Source organism: Atractosteus spatula, chromosome 19 (assembly GCF_055471065.1).
Source record: "Atractosteus spatula isolate fAtrSpa1 chromosome 19, fAtrSpa1.hap1, whole genome shotgun sequence".
Taxonomy (NCBI): Eukaryota; Metazoa; Chordata; class Actinopteri; order Semionotiformes; family Lepisosteidae; genus Atractosteus; species Atractosteus spatula.
In genome coordinates, this window is record NC_142724.1 from 223,483 (window position 1) to 243,972 (window position 20,490).

Below are 20,490 nucleotides of genomic sequence, written 5' to 3' on the forward strand. Positions count from 1 at the left end.
AATTACACAGCACAGAGGCCAGTGCAGTGCGCCTGGAGTTTCCCACCACAGAACCCCACTTGACAGTGACTAATGCACTGCATACCACAGCACGCAGATAAGTGTACTGTATTTGCAATTTCTTTCACACAGCAAATAATACCTACTGACAAATTCACACCACAATGGCCAAGGGGAGAGAGAGGGACTGTCCCTCTTTTTGCAATTCGTACAATAACATTTCCCATTAATACAGTAACTAAATATAAATGACATTTAAGTTCCAGATTACAATCATAATACAGTGCTCCTACAAGGAATCTTATGTAATAATAATGATAATAAGGTTCGCAGTGGCATGATGTTACGGTTCCAATATCGCATGACTCTTCTAGCTTTTCGTCTAATTGTGAACCAGGGCCACGGCGTCAATAATGATCAATTCCCATATTGAAGGTGGAGATACTACCGCGGCCTAAACAAGGCGACCGGCAAAAACAACGTGTGTGCATCACCTTCGACAGCAATGAAACCGTAATTGGCAGAGCGGCCGTCTCTGTGACCGCGGACACGTACTCCAGCCTGCAGCCGGACCCAGACCCGCAGCCGCGGTCCCAGTCACAGCTCGGTGCTTCCCCTGCCCCTTACCGGAAAGCGCCGTGACGTCCCGGCGTTCCAGAAACCATGAGGCGCTGACGTGATCGGGTTTTCTCAGCAGGGCAGAGAAAAGCGAAACGGAAATCAGGAAGGGGGTCTTTCCAACCTACTTTTTCCTACTCTTTCGAACGGGTCTGTTGCGACGTTACAGGATAATTGCTAAAAACCAGACAAACCTCAGGCGGGTGTTTGAATTGTGCCGCAGAATAACAGTCGCAGGTTTTAAATATTAACGAAATCCATTGGTATTTTAGTGACATTTTTGGAACTATTATTTTTTGTTGCCTTTGCTAATATATACATAATTTAATAATTATTAAAAGAACAGGCGTACTGATACTGTATCAAAGTACATTAAAATCTTGTTTCACATAATTTAGGGATTGTTTAAATAAAGCCATGGGTAACTCTGTAAGAATAACTTAATTTTTCAGCATTTGTTTAAGATCCTGTTTGATTAATCTCACATATTTATGAGCCTTGTTTTTTTTCCACACTTCAGGAACTGAAAGCGCTTTTACGTAAATAACAATGACGCAAGGAAACCAAACAAACCGATTATGTTTGGAAAGTACGGCCATGTCGTTTTCATTTTCGGTATATCTATTTACCAAACACTGTTCATTATATGGCAAATTTCACCTGGAGTGGCCTGAGAATTCATAGTTAATAGTTAATGTTCGAAACTTTTGCTGACAGGTTTAAGAACTGATTTTTATCATTCACAAATACAGAGCTCTTCTACAGCCTGACCGGTGTTGATGCGCATTTGCTCTGCACAGTACGGTAAAACTCACTTCGGACTGCCGCTGATTGGCTGTGCTGGGGGGCGGGGCGGGGCGCCCCGCGGTGGCTCTTTAAGACGGAAGCGCGTGTTGCGCCGCCCGTGAGTACACTGCAGAGCTGAGCAGGTCCTGTTGCAGGAGCACTACCGGGAGTCCGCAGCGCTAGGGATACACTCACGGACCTGAACACACGCGTTCTGCTCGCACCACACGTTTCGAGTTCCCGTTTCTGTGTCGATCAACCCGGGGAAGATGCGTTGCTTTTGTCTGGCCCTGCTGTTCCTGGCCGCTTCGGTGCGCGCCGAGTCGGTAAGTACAGTGCGTGTGTGCTCGCAGGTGACCCGGAGCTCTCCGCCGGCTCGTGTTTGAGTTGATGTGGTGGGAGGCTTGATATTTTCGTCTTCGAGCGGGTTTCACTTGTTTCTCCCAGCGGTTTCTTAGCGAGCGAATATATGTACATATGTGTTTTGGTATTGTGTCCTGATTGGAATTTCGATTTCCAAAGTCCCAGTTTACACAGTCCTTGAAAAGCTTCGGTATTGGCGTGCGGCTGTTGCGAAACTGTTGGTTAAAGAGCGGCAGTCTTGTGACCGCAGGCAGGTCCGGTATGTGACTAGAGCCCTAGGTGACGGTAAACAGTAGAGAAAATTAAAGTAATGGGGAAGCCCTCAGCTGGTTCTTAGAAGTGTGAAGTAGAATGAAGACAAATGGAGAGCTTTAGATGTGTTGATCATAAACGCTTTTAATGCCTTAGCGGTTATGTGTGGAAATCCGAAACCTCAGGGCATCTGTAATGTCCCATACCGCTCCGCTGCGGTACCAGGAACCACAAGTTTCGTCTCGGCGCCTGCTGGAAGTTCCCCGACACCTCCTTCCAGCTGATGCGGCAGAAACGCCATTGCCCCCCCGCCTTGTTCTTGCTGTGAGATTGAGAGATCTTGTATTGCTGTGTCTTTAATTGCTGGCGTGTTGTATTTGATTAGGCAGCTGCGAGCTGGCCGTCATGCGTGATCAGTTTGGCTACAAACTGGTCCCGTTCTGTCCGCGGGGTTGGGAAGGGTGCATTAGCGTCACCTCCTGGTTGAGTGTTGACCACCGCATCGGAGGTGCCGGACAGCTCTCTGTTTAAGTTAAAGCACGCAGTGTTTTGAAATGACAAGTATGCCCATTTAAAAAAAATTCCAATCCTTGTAACTGTTGTGAAACTTGATGCCAAATCCTTAAAAGGGAGAGTTTCCTGATTTATGGATCCCAGGAGGGATGCTTTCATACTCATAAGAGGGCAATCTGTGAGACTAGTTAGGCAAGAATAACTGTGTGTATATACTACATATAAAATGCATAAGATATTCAGAGTTCTGATGGGATGCTGAACATCCTAGTTCTTCACCTCAGGTTTACTTTGCTAACCTAGCCTGGGGTAGTTTTGGTGATCCCACCTGTGTTTTCCTATCCCCCTCAATCCATGGATCGTATTTATAACAGCACCACTCTTTGGAGGCTGTCTTCATGTGGCCCATGCACACACCTGGGAGCTCAGCCCTTCTGCAGTACGTCTCTGGGGACAGTGGCTCCTTACACCTGGTGCTCTGTGGGTCAGACCGTGTGTGCTCAGGATGGCGGGGTGGGTTCTGGTGGACTTAATGACCTGTGTGGTCACTAAGGAAATGTCCTGAAATGCATTGGCCATAGACTGATATGCAGCTGCCTGCCAGGGTGTGCAGCACCTTGGAATGTCGTTTGTATGGCGGGCTGGAAGGGATCTGCTCTGTGGGATCATGAGGATTGTGTGGTGTGATGGGAGAACCTGCAGGCCAGCTGGAGAGTGTGACTGGGAATGCCTGCCCAAGGACAAAAGCAGGGCAGGGTGGCAAACATTGTACACCTTGCCCTTGTATAGAGGCACTTTGCAGATGGGGTCTAGTAATCTGCTACTCAATACAAAGGGCTTATCTGGCTAGTGACCTTGCTTTCAGCTCTGGGTTTAACTCTCTTCACTTCCGGCTGCTATGCAGTGCTCAATCCCCTGGCTTTTTGTGCTGCAGGCAATAAGTCACTGGTTATAGTTCTGAGGAAACTGGATAACATGTTGCATGATGTGCGCTATGTTAAGCAGATGGTTACTGCGGGTCCAGTAGCTGTGTAATCCCTGAGCTGTACAGAAGGTAGATCTTATTTAAATAAGTCTGATTGTAGTCTGGAAAGGCCTTGGGGGGGGGGGGGGGGATATTTTTGTTTGAACATCAAAAGCACTGTGGTGGTTTGGATTCACTGAGTTTTCCAGGACCACCGAGCCAAGAATAGTCTGTAACATTCCTCAGCACCATGCAGAAGCTGCTCCCTTTCCTTCCTTTCTGTGTTTTTATGTGCTCCTGTGGAATTTGACCTCTCCTGACCTTGACCGGACCTCTTTTGGGATTTCGCACACTTGGACGGATTTAAATGGTCATAGCCTTTTCATTAGCCTCTTTCTCAGCTAACGGATTGGAGTTGGGCTTGGATACAAATGTTTTTTTTCTTTCTTTTTGGCTTAAGAATTTGAAGCTTTTCTGGAACAGTTTGATTGTGGCATAAGCTACCAGATTCTGGATTACTTCTTAAAGTTGTCCTGTAGATTTCGGAAACTCCCAAGCCCACATGTTCACTTCCAGTGCCCTTACCCCCTACGTTGCAGACGGGACGGAAGGCCGGGCTGGTTCTGGACGTGTATAATTTCAGATTCTTCCCAGAAGCACAACTTCCCCCTCCTTTCTCTTCTTGCTCGAGTTTTCTCATGTGAAACCCAAAAGATGTTTCTGCAGATTAATAGTTGTGAGCAACGTCTATTTGTTGTGGCTGTTTCTGCTGACATCCAAACCCTACGGGATGCCTCCTGTCCTTTCTCCTGCTCCGACTGCTCAGCTGTTGACTGTTGCTATCGGTAGGCTCTGCGCTATTTGCCAGATGCCTGGTGGAATGCAGTTCCTTTTGGAATAAAGCGCAGATCATCATTTGCACTAGAATGAGGCTGTCTTTTTGCTTGCTGGGCTTAATTCAATGCCAGTGAAAGGCTGTGAAGGGAACATGATAAATACTTTCACCAGGATGTAATAATGGTTAGAGCATTGCTGTCCACTGGGCTATAAAATCCCTTTGGAGACTGGAATGCTGGCAGTGGGAGAGTGTTTTGTTCAAAGGGCAGTCTAATAAAGCAGAGAATTTATGTATTTTTGGTTTGCCAAGACGACATTGCCGACACCCGATTTTGATTATACAAATGCAGTGGTCTTTGTGCCATTAGTATAGGTTGCAGGCAGCCTTTTAAATGTGAGTGTGTAGCTATGTTAACATTTGTGTATGTGGCTTTTGGTGCTCGGTCACTCTAGAAATGACAGACTTAGATGAGATTGCACCCTCTTCATGTTTTAGAGCATTAATCACTGGTTTGAGTGCTTGTCTACGGTTTGATTTGAAGATTCATGCACGTAGGAAGTTAAATTATCACAATGTGCTTAGTCTAGATTGGGTTGTGCAGCAGTGACATTTACCCTGTTCCTAACCTCTTCTCACAAGTCTGCTGTGAGCTGCTCATGGTTTGCTGGCTATGATATTTTTCGGCATCGACTTTGACCCCCCCCCCCCCCCTCCCCCGGCAGTTCAGGAGAGGTGTGAACTACACTATACTGTGAAAATGTCAAAGACAGAAAGGCAAACCGTGGGAGGCTACAGAGAATTTTTTCCCAAGTTGCCCATTGATGAGTTACTCACAGAGGGGAAGTGAGTTTCCAGTTCTTACTAGTAAGAACGGGAGCAAAGCATGTTCTTTGTAAAGATTTAAGGCATATTATTCAACATTATTTTGAAAGGGTTTAAAGGGAAAATAAACATCCCCCTTAACCATAATCACTAAATAAGTCAGATTCCAGTGAACTTTAGGTTTTAGCCTGTTTGTTGACTCTTTTTATAAATCTGATCCAAACTAAAGATAACTTGCCAACGCATCGCTCCCCAGCCCTCTCTGTTTAGGGCTCCATTAAACACTGCACCTGCATCAAGGTCTGTAAAACTGGAGGCTTTACCCTGCCTTTGTAGCCACACAAGTACTGCCAAATAGTTCATTATACAAACTGCTTTCAACATGGTTTAAAACAAATATAAGGCAATAAGACTGACGGGTTTTGCTTTTCTCCTGTGGTCCTGGCTTCTGGGCAGCACAGTGCAGTGGTTAGCATTGCTGTCTCTCGGCACTGGTCCCTGGGTTCAATTCTGTGTGGAGATCGAATGACGATGGAGAATATGTGGGTTTCATCTGGGTATTTCAATTTACTCACACTGCCTAAATATATACCGGTAGGTTATTTGGCCCTGGCATGGTTGCATGCCTGTGAGGGACTGGTGCTGGGGGTCCGAGGTGTATCCCACCTTGCGATTGCTGCTTACTGGTATAATCTTCGACTCCCCCGCAACCCTGATTGGAAGAAGCTCTTAGAAAATGGATAGTCTAGGTTGTTGGGATTATTGAAGAATCTTGGAGGTGTTGGATGGTTGTGGCTAGATCTGGAATTTTCAACCTGCTGCTTCTGTCATAAAGGATGTCAGTAAGAAATGCAGGTGTTTTCAAAGAATTTAGAGAGCTTAAGGCTAGAAGACCAAGTTAATCATTTTAGTACAGTGCTTTTCAGGGGAGGCCAAACCTCAGATTTAAAACCTTGCAACCCCACTGGACATTAGCACCTACAGCGCCAGGACCTGCTACGTTTAGAGCAGTCTTGTGTAAGGAACTGGCCTTTTATGTGGTATTTTCTCTCCCTGTCTTAATCTCTGGAGTTATTAGATCTTTTTCCAAAATACATGTATACATTCGTACTTGGGAGTGACAAAGGTTCTGTGAAGTGCTGCAACAAGCAACACAAAGGATCCATTCACATTAAGACACTGAAACATGATGCTATAAATAGCGGAGCACAGACTGGGAGAATCTTGGCCCTCTGGCTTATACTGCAGAAGAAGATTGAAAGGCTGAGCTGAAAGCTCCATCCTGTGGGGAGAGCCAGGGTGATGAAGTGCGTGATAAATCTGATTGGTTCTAGTGACAGCAGGGGGGAGAGGTGCATGCAGTTGTAACGTAGTAAGACCTGGAAAACCCAGTGATCATAGGTTACGGGTCTGGCTCATTCCTAGGCAATGTACCCTAGATGGGTGTTAAAATCTGGCAGATCAGCATGATGTTTTGGGGTTTGTGGTTTTCATCTTGTAAGGATTCCGAGTGATACCACTAGGGGTGTACAAAAATGGGAGCGAAGGGTAATTATCCCAAGGAAACAGATGCTCTGGATTTTGCTGACAGATGGGAGGGATTTGTTTTGTCCCTGTGGTGTTAAACCCCAGAAGTGGACCAGGCAGGGCTGAGCTTATGGTAATTTGTTTGCAGTTAAGATGCACATGGTTTTTCAGTACCAAGGATAAAGACTACAGAGTTGATTGTTGCATTAACTCTGACCATTGCCAACAATGTGTGTATAAGCCTCCCATCAGGCTTTTAACCTTGGAGGCACTTGAGGCTAAATACCTCTACAAGGATTTCTGTAATGTGTGGCAAGTCTTTGGGCAGGGGGTTTCTGTGTTTTTTTTTATCATGAGGAAAGTCCTTTACAGCTGGTACTCTTTTAATCAAGAAGTTTAAAGAGGAAATTACACCAAGAAAAGCGCTTTTGGTATAAATAAGCGCTATTGCATGTTTGTTGCGTAAATATGTAGACCAGACTTTCGCTGGACTTGTAAGGGATTGTAATGCTGTGCATTATCCCCACAGGGGCTGCATGAAAGCCACCTCAAGCTTTTCCTAAACTCCATTTGTTTAACTTATTCAGTCTCCTGCCCACCTTTCGCTCACTCTAAAATGATGGTTAGTACTGGAATAATTTAAAAGCACCACTAAGCAGTACCAATGCATGCAAGCTGTGTGAGGAGAGAGTGGCTTGGTGTGGCACCTCGACCATTCGAAACTGTGAGCCCTTGCTTGGCAAACTTTTCCTCTGTTTACATTGCAGGTGGCTTTCGGTGGAGTCCAAAGTATCTGTTTCACCAGAAGGGTACCTTGTCCTTGATTTAAAGGAGCCCACAGACATTAAGAGTCATTGAAATTCCCAGATTTCCAACTTACTGGATTTTCTATAAAAAGGAACATGGATTCAATTTAAAAATGTTTAAAGGGACATTACTTGTCCTGCTTTTTTAGATGCAACAGTGGTGTTGTAGACATTTGTCAAAGGAATTGTACTAGTTTGAACTTTAATCTCTGTGTTGATGTTTCCTCAATTTCCCTTCGGGATTAATACTTATTTTACTTACGTGAGGAAAATCTTTCTGCTGCTGTCATTGTCGAACCTGGTGAAGCACTAGGGTTGTTCTTAGGTGTTGCCCTCTGGAAATTCCTGCTGCTTGCTCTCATTGCTTTATCTAAATAAAATCCTGTTCATGTGAAATGTTGAGTGAAGATACATGAGCATTGAGCAGGGTGGTGTGTTGGTGTAGAGTTTCACTGCACTGGCGGGACAAGACTTGAAGTCAGATGTGGAACGCGGAGGAGGGGGAAGTCTGCTGTGGGCGAGTTGTGCGATGTGGAGTTTCTAAAGGAAAACCACAGACTCATTAAACGGAAATGAAAGGTCCTTATTAAATGACTGTAAACAATGTCATTGTGAGCAGTTTTAAACTATGAAAGGTTAAAACTCTTAAATTAATGCAAAACACTTGTTGAAGGATTTTCTTCACCTCTTGCTCAGTTTAATGTACTGCCTTGGCCATCTTCTGCCTTCTGCAAATGTTCTGGGTCTGTTTGCTGCTGGCCTTTATCTCCTGAAGTGGGGCTGTGTTAGGGGAGCTATGCGTTTTGGAAGTTGCTTCATGCTTTAATGAAAGTGCAGCTAGAGCTATTTGCATACAGATCTGATAAAAGCTTTTCACTCTTTACCAAAGCGTGATAAAGCCTCTTACCCTCTTAATGAAGAGGGTGTTTTTGTCTGCTGATGTCTCCAGGGAAATCTCATCCCAGATGTTTCTTGTTGCAACTTGATTTAAAAGCTGTACGGGTGAAAAAGCATTGATTTGGAATTGAACTTCCTAAAAGTAGATGAAGTGCCTGTTAAGTTTGTAGTAATGAGTCTGACTGGTCCCAGCCTGCAGAAACAGGATGTCTTCTGTAACAGAAGAAGAATCAAAGCAGGAATGGAGCTCCAGATGTGTGTTCAGCTGCTCTAGCCCTGGGGAGAGCTGTTATTGTATGTACTGATGGAGGGGGAATGTGCTTACACTACAGAAAACCTCCGTGACCCATGTATTGTACATGTATTCTAGACCAAGAAGAGGAGGAAGAATTGGAGTAAAAGTCTTACAGCAGTGCCAGCTAGAGAGCTGCAGGAAGCAAGCCCATCCAAGGCTCGTTTAACAATTAAGTGAAACTGGTTTTGAATTCTAGTTAAGGAAGCTGCTTCTCTGTAAATAAGTTGTGTGATGTAGGATTCATGTTGCATGCTCAAGGCTTTGCAGACTCATTTAAATCAAGGGTGACTTGGGGCTACTTGGACTAGAAGAATTTAAAATTTTAAGTTGTAAGGAATAAATGGAAGCCAGCTCTGTAATAGTTCAGGATGGATGCAATTAAAAAAACTGGTTAAAATGTTCACCATGCTGGAGTTGGACACTGAACCATGCATACCTGCTTGTTTAAGTGGAGATGTGAACATATTTGCACAGCCAGAGCAGCTGCTGTTTAAGGGAAGCTTGTATCTTGCTTTGGTAATCGGTGCTAAAGCACTGTGATCTGACAACTGCGTAAGGAAGCAGCTTAACCCAAACTTGTTCTGGTTTGCTGTACCTTTGGAATGCCAAACTACTGCCTGCCACCCCCCTGTGGCTTTTTTTAAGTTTAGTTTTGAACAATGTAGCTTTGACACGTTTAATCTCATTCACGGTGTTTGCAGATAACATTCTACCAGCTGTAAACCTATTAAGCATTTTAATGTGATTAGTGTGACTAGGGTCTTTAATCAACACTATCCTAGTTTTACACGAAGTGTTTTTCTAGAAGGGATAGGCAAATTATTTAAAAAAAAAACCTTTACAGGGTTCTTTCCACAGGACATTTGGAAAATCCCTGCTGTAGTCTTTGCCTTTAGTCTGAGAGCTACATGACAGGATCTGGTGTAACGGCTCCAGACACGATTGGCTGCACCTCATTCCCTTTTTTTCACTCTTCAAGAGGATGCTAATTTTCTGAGTCGGTCAACATGTTCAAGCAGTGAAGCCCAAAGAGTTCTACCCCCCTTCCTGTCCTGATCACTGCAGAAGGAGCACAGTCTGTTCCTTTTCAACTAATGGAAGCAATCAAAGTAGTATGGAAATGATCAATGGCAAAATCCTTCACTGAAAGACTGAAAATTAAAGGTGATATGACTGCCTGTTTGTCAGTCTTCTCGAACACTGGCTTAACTGTATAACTTTCCCGTTCATTCAGAAGAATAAGGATGCATTGTCTGGGGCTTGATCACAACCTACCCATTTTTTGCCTGTTAAATGGCAACTTGCAGCAGCTGCAATCTTGCTGTAAGAATGAATGTGTCCAGCTGACCAACATGCACCCCAACTGTAAATTAAGAGTCTTAATTGGTTGGCCAAGCTGGTCTGCCTGCATTCCTCAATTTCCTGTCCCATGTGAACAATAACCCACTGAGCAGATCTGCTGATCGCAAAGGTCACTCTGATTAACTTCCTGTCCTTGAGTGACCCCTGTAGACCCCACTCCTCCCTCTAGCCAAAGGGAAGTTGTAAACTTTAGTAAATAGGACTAGGGCTCCTGGTAGGGGAGGCTGGTCTGTAACTACCTGTTGATAGAACTTATTACTATAATAATTCCTTACATTTATAGTGCTTTTCTGGACATCTAATTTAAAGTGCTTTACAGGTAATAGGGACTCTCCTCCACCGCTACCAATTTGCAGCCGCACCTAAATGATGTGACAGCAGCCAGAGTGCACCAGTATTCTCACCACACATCACCTATTAGTGGGCAGGAGAGCAGAATGATGAAGCCAATTCAGTTTCATCTATTCATGGATATTAGGAGGCTATGAGTGGTAAAGGACAATGTAAAACCCCTGCATTTTTTTGAGAAATAGCCTTGGTATTTTTTTTTAATGACCACTGAGCGTCAGGACCTTGGCTTTACATCTAGTCCAAAAGATGGCATTAGGATCCACACAGACTGCAGGGTGAGCACACCCTGCTGGCCCCACTAATGCCTCTGCCAGCTGCAGCCTTAACTTTCTTAGGAGGTCTCCCTTTCAGGTACAGACCAGGCTCACACCTGCTGAGCTTCAGGATGGCTGCAGGGTGATATAGCTGCAGGGTGATATAGCTGCTGGCCAACATTCCCCCTCACATATCCTCAGGATGGTACCAGAATTGCAGTGGGAGATTGACTCTAGCTCTGTAAAGATGATTAAAGATGAGCAGGTACAGATGGAAGCCTGTCTTACAACTATAATGGAATGCATAATTGTTGTGCTCTTGTAGCATTGTGATATTTTTGTTTAATTTTTACAGCTCGTACTCCGTTGTTCCCTGAACTGTAGATTTTGTGTTTTTGTGATCAGCAGGCGAGGGAGACAGAAACCTGGGTGCCCTCTGGCCAACCAACGGAAGAGTCTTTGGAAGACCTGGCTTCTGGAGACTTGCCCAACAGCTCAGACTTTGCCTTTCAGGCTGAGGATGACCTGGAATCCTACGACGACGATGATGATGATGATGAAGATTTCTCAGGATCTGGGGATAAAGGTAAATATCCTTCCCCTTCTCATCTGTGGTCCTACAGTACTACAGCACTGCCTCCTCAAATTGCAGTGGTCTTCTAATGTTTTGTAAGCTAACTGTTTTCTTTTGATCTTGCCAGATTTCCCAGAGCTCCATGGCAGTAGCCCATCCAAGGTAAGAGGACTTGAATGGTATTTTTCTCTTAAATTTCCCACTTGGGAAATGTTCAACAGTCTGTGCTGTGCCTAATGTTTACTAAACACAGTATTGGATTTTTTTGTGAAACCGTTGGGTTACAGGTTAAATTTTTATGGAATTTTTTAATCTGCAGTCGGAACAATGTTTTGTTATAATGAAAGGGAAGAAGAGCTGTTGCACTAAGGCAAAGTAATCTGGTCCGCCTAGTGATATAGTTGACTCTCTTCTCCCTTTCCTCAGCCTGACATCACTGACAACGGGATTCCTGACCAGAGCAAACCCGACCAGCCTAAGGACACTGTTAATGAGAATGACATTGTGGCACAGAATGAGGTTGGACATGGAAGGATGAGACCAGAAGATGTCAACACCAATGTGCTGATGTCCCATGCTGCAGAAGAGAGCATTTTCAACAAAACTGAAGTCCTTGCAGGTAAGGTCACACCTGATTGTTTGTAGCACTTTCAACGCAAGTGATGCTCTGAAGATGGAATGGTTTAGGGCAGGGGTTCCCAAACCTAGACCTCAGGGTCTGGTATCCAACAGGTTTTCTACATCTCCCAATGGGCAACCAATGACTTTGTGGGTAGAAAAGATAAGTTGGTCCATCTAAACTTTAATCAGGTGACGTCTTCACCTGGGTGAAGAGAAGGGATTATGACTTGGATACTGAAGACCTGTTATGTTCTGTGGAATTCTTCTAAAGCAGTGGTTCCACTGTGACAGCTTGCAGGTTCGAAAGTATGTAGGGAGTATCGTATAAATTCTGCATTGCATCCAATTTAGGGTCACGGGGAAGCCAGAGCCTATCCTGGCAAGCACAGGTGCAAGGCAGGGAACAAACTACAGGGCAGAAAGGCATACACAATCACACCAGGGCTAATTTCCCCAAAAGCATATTAACTTACACTAGTATGTCTTTGGATTGTGAGAGGAAACCCATGTGAATGCAGGAAGAACATTTCAAGCTCTTTGCAGATAACCCTCTAGATCTGGAGTTAACCCCAGGGTCTCAGTGTTGCGCTGCACCACCGTGCCCCCCCCCCCCCTTGCAGAACAATACAGAGATAATGTACAGGTTTTTTTTCTGCATTTCCTTCCAAGAAGCATATTTTAGTCCAATTCAACTTTTTGATAAAACTTGAACGAACTGTCGTCCTAAAACTCCTTTGTCTTTCAGCTCTGATCGCTGGAGGAGCAGTGGGGCTGCTCTTTGCCATCCTCCTCATCCTCCTGCTCATCTACCGTATGAAGAAGAAGGACGAGGGGAGCTACGACTTGGGCAAGAAGCCCATCTACAAGAAGGCTCCCACTGCTGAGATTTACGCATAAATGCCTTTAAACTCTCACAATGGTGCCTCTGAAACAAAGACCTTCTGCTACTTACATGCCTAAGCAACATTGGTCAGAGCTGACTGCTCTTTTTATCCAGGAAAAAGACTGTGTGACAAAACACTTTTGACTTTTTTTTTAATCTTCAAACTAAAGTGACCGAAAAAAATGTTCTCCACTGGAAATATTTGCCAAATCCAGTGCACTATTAAAATGCTTTTATAGACCGTTACTCCACTTGCCCTAAAATGTGCTATGTGGTTGGGGGTGCAGACACTTGGTCTGTGTGTCTCAGCCCAGCCCTCTCCCCTCCCCCGCCTGTTTATCGACACTACATGATGCAGTAAGATCTTCAGAGATTGTGGAGTACTATGGTACGAATTTATAGACCAAAACGCTGGCACTCGCTAACTTCACAGTTTTTCCATCATAGACTGCAGTCCATCCTGGTGCTATAGAAGGTGACGAATATGTTAATCAGAAATAAAATCTTAAAACATCCAGGGTTGAGTAAACTGCTGTTTTTCAGTTAACCCTCGATTTCTCTACTTGGCTGTCATCTCAACCTTTTACCAAATGCTCAGATGCCAAAATATGCAAAATTAATAGCTTGATTTTTTTTAAACCCCTGTGAAATGGAGAACATCTCCGAGTTTGAGCTCTGAGGAGACATTCTAGGAGTACTCTAGTGTATTTTACTACAAGTGCTAGTTGCCAGTAAATTGTTTTGCTAGGTTTGTAGAAATTTCTGAAATAATTTTGTATTAATTTAACTATCAGATATTTTATTGCCTTTTTCAGGTTGGGACTTTTCCCTCTTTAAGCTGTTGTATATGTGTTAAATTTTTATATAATGTAGTTGAAGATTTTTAATTCAGAAGCATAGTTTTATAACAAGTTTTATATTGTAAGAGTTTCTATTTCTTTTAGCCATTGTAAGCAGTATATATTTATGTTTTGTAGAAGGAATAAAACTATCTTCAGGGCTACTTCTGAAAATAGCCATGCGTCACCTGTATGGCAAATCTGCTGCTTCTCTTCAGACAAAATGATGTGAATCACTTTTCATTGGATGATGAGGTCAATGAAGCATTGATTTCAAATTGCAGGTTCTGATTGCTCTGGGATTTGAGGTGCAAAAGTGGACCTGATTTTGCAAGCCTTTTCTACTTAACTTAACCCTATCCAGGTAGATTGCTGCCGTTTACATTCTAGAAGTCCCTCAGAAAGCTGTATAACCTGGATTATTGTTCAGCACCTTTTTGGAAAAAAAACCTCATGTCTCAACGGCAGCACATGCAGTTGATAAGCTAAGAAGTTCTGTAAGAAGTCTTCCGTTCTCTTGGTGTCACTTTTTGTATCGGCAACATTCCTCCTCGGTAATGCAATTTATTTTCATGCAGATCGTTATACAATAGTTAACTTGGTACCTTCAGTCTGGAAATCTGATTGTATTTTCTGGGAAAGGATGGATCTTTCATCTTCCATTCACAAGTCTTCAATAAACTAACTTGAGTCTTGCAATCAACTGATATGGTTTAAAAACCTAATTCAGCACGTTCTCCTCACCTCTCTATAAGGGTACTTATGACTATATGCACTAGCCTCTGTATAGTCTTGCTTGCAGGATACTACAGCCATTTCAAAGCCTGCTGGTGGTGCTGACATTAGTTAACAGTACTGCATGTTACCATGAGCTCATGCCCCCAGAGGTGTGTGGGTGCTGTGGTGCTCTATGGCTACACCCTGTGGAGGGTCTATAGAGCTGTGCAGATGTGGGCAATCCTGCCCGTTGAGGACCAGTGGATATGGGCTTTTCTTGATCTCTTCAAAGAGGCAGCACCTGAAGAGCCTGCGAAAGCTGTGCAATTAGTCCCATTAAGGCAGTAATTAACTGACTGAGCTTAAGAGCTAAAGTGGACTGAAAGCCCATGGAAACCAGGCCTCCAGGAGCAGGATTGTCAGCTAATGATGTGCACCAGCTTGGACTCTTCTTTAGACAGTGCCACATGGATGTCTCTCCTCTCCCCTCATAGCTCTTTGACACTGCTGCTTCTCATGTCTCTTTCGTTTTCCCAGTGCAGAAGTCTGTGATACTGATTTGTGTGGGCAGGGTCTGAGGTTAAGCCTCTTAATGGGGGTAGATGACAATCCCCCCATCATTTAACCTGTCCAGCCCAGCTGAACTTTTGCAGGAAGTTTGCCCACAGAGCTTGGAAAGCAGTCTTTCTGGGGTTCAAGTGCTTTAAAGGTGGAGTGCTGGGGTAAGTGAGATGTGAGAGACAAGGACTCTTGATGCAAACTTTGTTTTAATGCAGTTTCCAGGTAGGGCATAATATACTAAAATCAGAAAAGGGATGATCTGTTCAGTTCAAACTGAATGTTGTCATCTTCAAAAGCCCATTTGTTGCTGTAAATCATGTTATGTTTGTTTCTGCAGTGTTGATGTGAAGGTAGTCTTATTACCTTCTTGGTAAGCTTGAGTGTTTTGAGACAAGATTGGTCTGGCTTCTGTTCTGTACATATTGAATTTATATTGTTCTGTTTTCTGTTACTGAATTCATTAAAAAGTGTTTACTGAACTCCTAAAGTGTCCAATGAAGTTGCTTAATGAGTCTTCCAATACCAGGCTTGTTCTGGTCAAGCTAATGTTATAACATTACATTTATTTAAATTAATAAATGGTTTTCTCATTATTAACATTCCAGGTATATAGTTGAAAACACAAAATTATGTATTAGACACACTGTAGCCAAGTGCCTAACGAAGGTGTGTTCAGCTGCCTTTGCGGCACTGTTTGAGTGAGGAGAGCAGTTCAAGGAAAACTCGGACTCCTGCCACAACTCGGATTTCATACTGTACGCGTTTACTGCCGCTTCATCGGAGTTGTGAAATTTGATAAAACGCACAAATGCAAAGGACCAACCAGCCTGTGTCAGAAGCACAGACCTACTGAATGATCCTGATCGAAAGTGGCATCAAAATAATGGAATTTAGAGTGCTGGGAAGATGAGTGGAATGGGGTGGCTTTGCGTTCTACCTTATTGCTGCATGAACTACCGTGAGCTGTGTCTTGGTGTTCTGCAGAAACCCCCAGCTAGGACTAGAGTGAGGGAATTTTGTGCTGATATCCAGTTGTTCTGATCTAAACAAACATGCTGATTCAGGTCTTGGCTCTAATTTAAATTTCTTTGAAGCCAATAAAAAGATAAGAACTGACAAGATAATGAAGACAAAAATTCTGGCTGCAGGCACAAAGTTTTACTTCTACAAGTGGCAGTGTGGTGGAGTGGTTAGGGCTCTGAACTCCTTACTGGACATTTGCAAGTTCACATCCTTTGTGGGTATGGTATTGTTCCCTTGGGTAAGGTACTTTGCTCACAGATTGAGCCTGTAAAATGCTCCGCTGTAATAACAGATATTCAAGATGTTGCTTTAGATAGATAAGACTTTATTGGTCCCGAAGGGAAATTGAGGTGTTACAGCAGCCCAGCAGATAAACCATTAAAATTCAAAGGACAAAGAGTTTCTGATTCTGTGACACTTGTCAAGTCTTTAAAGTAGTTCCTTCTTGTCAGTTTCTGAATTGTGAAATATGATTTCCAGTAACTATTAATCCAACTTTTATACGCTGTAGAGAAAGGAAACCACAGAAATCCCCTTTGCAACTGTAGGGCTGTGAAGTAACTTCTTGTAAGAGTGCACAGTTTCCATGACAGACACACAACGCATTTCCTTCAATCTCAGGATTGGAGAAGCAGTTCATGCACTAAACGATACGTGCAGTTTTCCAAGAGCGGTGCTTATACGTGGCTGAAAAGAGCTTTAATGGAGTTTGTGTAAAAAAGTTGGCTGTCTTCCAGGACTCGGGGAACAGCAAGATTTGCGTGTCTTCACTGGCCTGACCAGGTCAGGCTCACCTGCTGCCAGAGGGCTAATCAGAGCTGCTGTGTACTGAACCCCAGATTAGCAACCTTGTGAAATTTGAGTTGTTGTTGTCATCTCGGAGTAAGGCCCAGTGTACTGCCCTGACTATGTAGGCTGTCAGAGAATGTCCCCAAGTGTGAAAACTCATAGCGCTCCCCCTTAGAGAAGCACCTGTCCATAATAATAAAATCTTTATGCAAATTTTTATGATTAAATTGGATGACAACATTCTCAAGTTCCTCACAAACGTTTAAATAGGAACATATCTCAATAAGGGACCAGAATATTTTCGTTGTGTTGAGACAGTCATTCAGAAGCTTTCCAAAAGTTAAAGACTGTGTTCTCATTTAAACACAAACAGCACTAATTCAGCAAATGTTCTCTCTCTTCTCTGATTTGTATCATTTACTGTTGTTATGTTTGGCTCAGTTTACCAAGTAACTGGTCAAAAAACTGATTTTCTTAAGGGCAGCCCAAAAGTAAGCCTACTGGACATGAGTGACTTCCTGTCCACTACATTGTGATATTATGATGCAACTGGTTTAATCTGTACCTTAATGATTCTAGCTTCTGTATGCATTCAACATGAAGGTGCTAACTGCAATAACAGAGTGGTAGGGTGACAAGGTAAGCGGCTGTATTCCTTGTACCATACAAAAACTCTTTGTATTGTCAAGAAGAACACTGTGATTAAGCAAATAATAAACCTTAACATACACATATTTGAGACCCTGGACATTTACCTCATTCTTGGTATTAAACTTTTTTTTATGTCACAGAACAATCAAGTTGGCAAATCATGTTGTTGGTCTTTTGTTTATCAAAAAATTTTGTTGCTAGCTTTGTGCTAGCAATGTGGATTTAATAAAAAGATTCTGGGCACTTCCAGCAGGTTGATGAAACTGGTAAATGATTAGGCATTATTAGGAACTACCAGCCAGTTGCAGCCACTACAAAAAAGATAAGAGCACAGCGGGAATTTCACTGGTAGGGTGAGTAAGAGGGCAGAGCAGCACCTCTAACACCAGTTACTCCATGAGTACTAGTCATGAACTCTCTCTGGAGCACTGAGTTCAAGACTTGGGTCTTTATCTTGGCCGCCGTATCCCTTGGTCCATGACTGTCATTTTTGCTGACTTATTCATGGTTCCCAGAAACATTAGCACATACCTTCCTTTGAGATTTTACCCCTCGTTAGCCACTGGCACCAAGATGAGCGGGTTACAATCTGGAACCTATCCTGGAAGGCCTGTCGCACAAGACAGGAAGGTCATGAATGTTCTTGCCCTGGAAAGGACGCAAGTCTGTTGCAAGGGCATGGAGAAAGGAACAATCAAACCTAAACAGCATGTCTTTGAGACGTGGGAAAAATCCTGAGTACCTGGAAAAACTCCATAGGAACACAAGGAGAGCATGTGGCCCCCAGAGACAGAATTCCAGGGTCAGAACTGAACTCTAGACCTGGAGCTGCAGGGTAGCAGCATGTGTCCCTGGGCCACACTGTGTTCTGACATTCGGGAAAAGGAGAGGAGGCAGAATCTTTTACTCAGTTAAGAGATGAGAAGCTGTTTCTTATTTTTAAGGTGATCTAATGTCTTTGGAATGACACTGAAATTAAAAGTCATCCTACTTCCATGTTTATGATATCTTTCTCTTCACTTTGCCAACTGAAGTACAGATGTCAGGTAAAGGTAACATACCTTCTAGGCTGGATTCTGACAGAGTCTTTTAGCCAGAATCTGACAGACTTTAGCTCTCTGCCAAAATCTTAGAAACCAAATGTCTGAACCTGCAATTCCTTGTATCTTGAGCAGGATAACTATTATAACAACATTTTGCAACAAGACAGCTGCCTGTCATGAAAGGGGAAGCACTACTGGACAAACTGCAGTTGTTTTCCTAAGGAGATCCTTAAAGCATGTTTAGTGGGTGTCAATGGGTGAGAGTTTCCTTTCCAGATAACATTTTGCTGATAAGAAGGCTTGCCCCATGAATACAGAAGAAAAAGCAGTTTGGCTGAACTCAGTGGAAGAGCTGTAGGAGCCACAAAGCTCTGCTTCTGTGTAGCACAGTACCTCTATTGTATCTGTCTGACAGATAGGGGTTCTTTGGTTCTTCGAAGGCAGGTAAAGGCAGCTAAAGGCAGCATTGTCTTTTCTGTTTTGAAAACGTATGAATAAATTATGGGTCACAAAAAATATCATTTTAATATCCTGTAATTTTTTTTCTCTATGACATTATGGAGGAGAAGCAATAAACAGGCACAGTGGTTAATATTTTTCCTTGCTGGCTGAGGAAAGCAAACAACACACAGACACAGAACTGACAGTACAGAAGATTCGCCTGAAGAACAATAATATGTCTGAGAGCAGGCAGCAGTCTTGAAGATGCCACTCCTAATTCAGTTTATTACTGTAAACGATAACTTTAATCTGGGCCACTAGATAACAACCATGAGCTGTCTGTAATAAAGGGCACAGCTCCCTGTAACCCCTCCTCTCTTTCAGTTAAAATAGTTCTATGGCCCCCAGCCTACTGTGCTAGTGGTGACTCAGAGCTCCTTTCTTTCTTCTGGAGACAATGGGACTGCAGTTACTGATCAGCAGTTGTGTAACAAAGCTTCAACTGCCCTTGTGCTCTGAACACAAGCACAAAGTTCAGAGATCTTTTTATTCTCTCATTAAATACAAAGGGCTTGGAAAGGACAACTCTTGCTCGTAAAAAAAACCTTCAAAAGAAGCCTGACTGAGTTATATGCAACTCTTGTTTCAAGAGAACTACTTCCTCTGCACTATATGTCTTTAAATAGAATTACTGGTACAGGTTGCTTCCTGTACACCGCTCCACTCAGACACACATCTAGTTGATTTCCTTGTTGTGCACACCATACCATTGCAGAAGTAGCACAGTTAAACATGAACAGCAACATGCAATGGGACATACAGTACAGGAGTGATTTCATGGGTAGACTTTTAAGAAAGTTATTAAAAATAACGAGTATAAGCATGAGCACTAATAAAGAACAGTGTCATCAGCTGCAAAACAGCCAGATAAGGTCCAAGAGTGCAGAAAGCTCAAAACCTATTCACTCAAACTGTCACTAGCACAGAGCTCCCACAGGTTACCAGAGGAAAACGCTGTACTTTACCTATAGTTTTGTGTTCCTTGTGACTATAGTGTGTCCTGTGCTGACACTGTGACCATACTCCTCTGTGCAGGCCAGTGAGTGAAGACAGACACTGGCCTGTCCACATTTCCCCTGAGCTCCTGCTGAGGAAGGGAGGTGGATGTAGGAGGTCCTTGTTCCCATGTCAGCAGTCTGGTGGGAAAGTTCTGTCCTAAGGACTCCAGGTCCCAGGGGAGAGGGGGGGGGATTTTGTGCACTATGGATATTACATTCCTTACACTGGCATTCACTGTGCAGGGAGCCCTGAAGGGGAGGAAATACCCATGCATATTCTCACAGGCTCACAGGACTTGTTGACACTGGCAGCAAGAACAATTTAAGAGCATTATTTGTTTACTCAGAACTGTCAAGCAGGAAACCACTGCTGGAGAAGATCAGTGAAAGTCTTCATTTATAGACACTGAGAGGCAGGATGCAGGGTAGTGTTACAGCACCCAGCTAATGGAAATTAAACCTTCTAATTGAATCCACATGGATGAAATTAGCAGGGCTCAGCGCTCTCTTTGGGGATGTTCCTCAGTTCCTGGCTGAGATCTGACCTTGCACATTGTCTCAGTACACCAAATGAATTCCACAGGAGTTTTTGTGTGTTCAGAAAAGCATTCCTGTGCAACAATGAAAGGCTTTGTATTCTTT

At 43.4% G+C, this 20,490-nt stretch overlaps 1 protein-coding gene across 2 annotated transcripts; it reads left to right on the forward strand.

The window, feature by feature from the left end:
• Window positions 1-1,497: 1,497 nt before the first annotated feature.
• On the forward strand, window positions 1,498-15,322 carry sdc4 (syndecan 4). Of its 2 annotated transcripts, none has more exons than XM_088937610.1 (5): window positions 1,498-1,730; window positions 11,054-11,234; window positions 11,350-11,384; window positions 11,649-11,841; window positions 12,589-15,322. In XM_088937610.1, exons 1-5 carry the CDS (start codon window positions 1,674-1,676, stop codon window positions 12,738-12,740), a joined length of 618 nt encoding a protein of 205 aa, XP_088793736.1. In that variant the 5' UTR covers window positions 1,498-1,673; the 3' UTR covers window positions 12,741-15,322. The 2 variants fall into 2 exon arrangements, with proteins under 2 accessions (XP_088793736.1, XP_088793737.1); XM_088937611.1 differs by having other exon boundaries at window positions 1,519-1,730; window positions 11,057-11,234.
• The last annotated feature ends 5,168 nt before the right edge of the window (window positions 15,323-20,490 follow it).

Coding starts and splice junctions, on each gene's coding strand:
- sdc4 (XM_088937610.1), top strand. CDS start 1,674: ATGCGTTGCTTTTGTCTGGCCCTGCTGTTCCTGGCCGCTTCGGTGCGC. Junction 11,235..11,349: donor CTCAGGATCTGGGGATAAAG/GTAAATATCCTT, acceptor TGATCTTGCCAG/ATTTCCCAGAGCTCCATGGC. Junction 11,842..12,588: donor CAAAACTGAAGTCCTTGCAG/GTAAGGTCACAC, acceptor TTTGTCTTTCAG/CTCTGATCGCTGGAGGAGCA.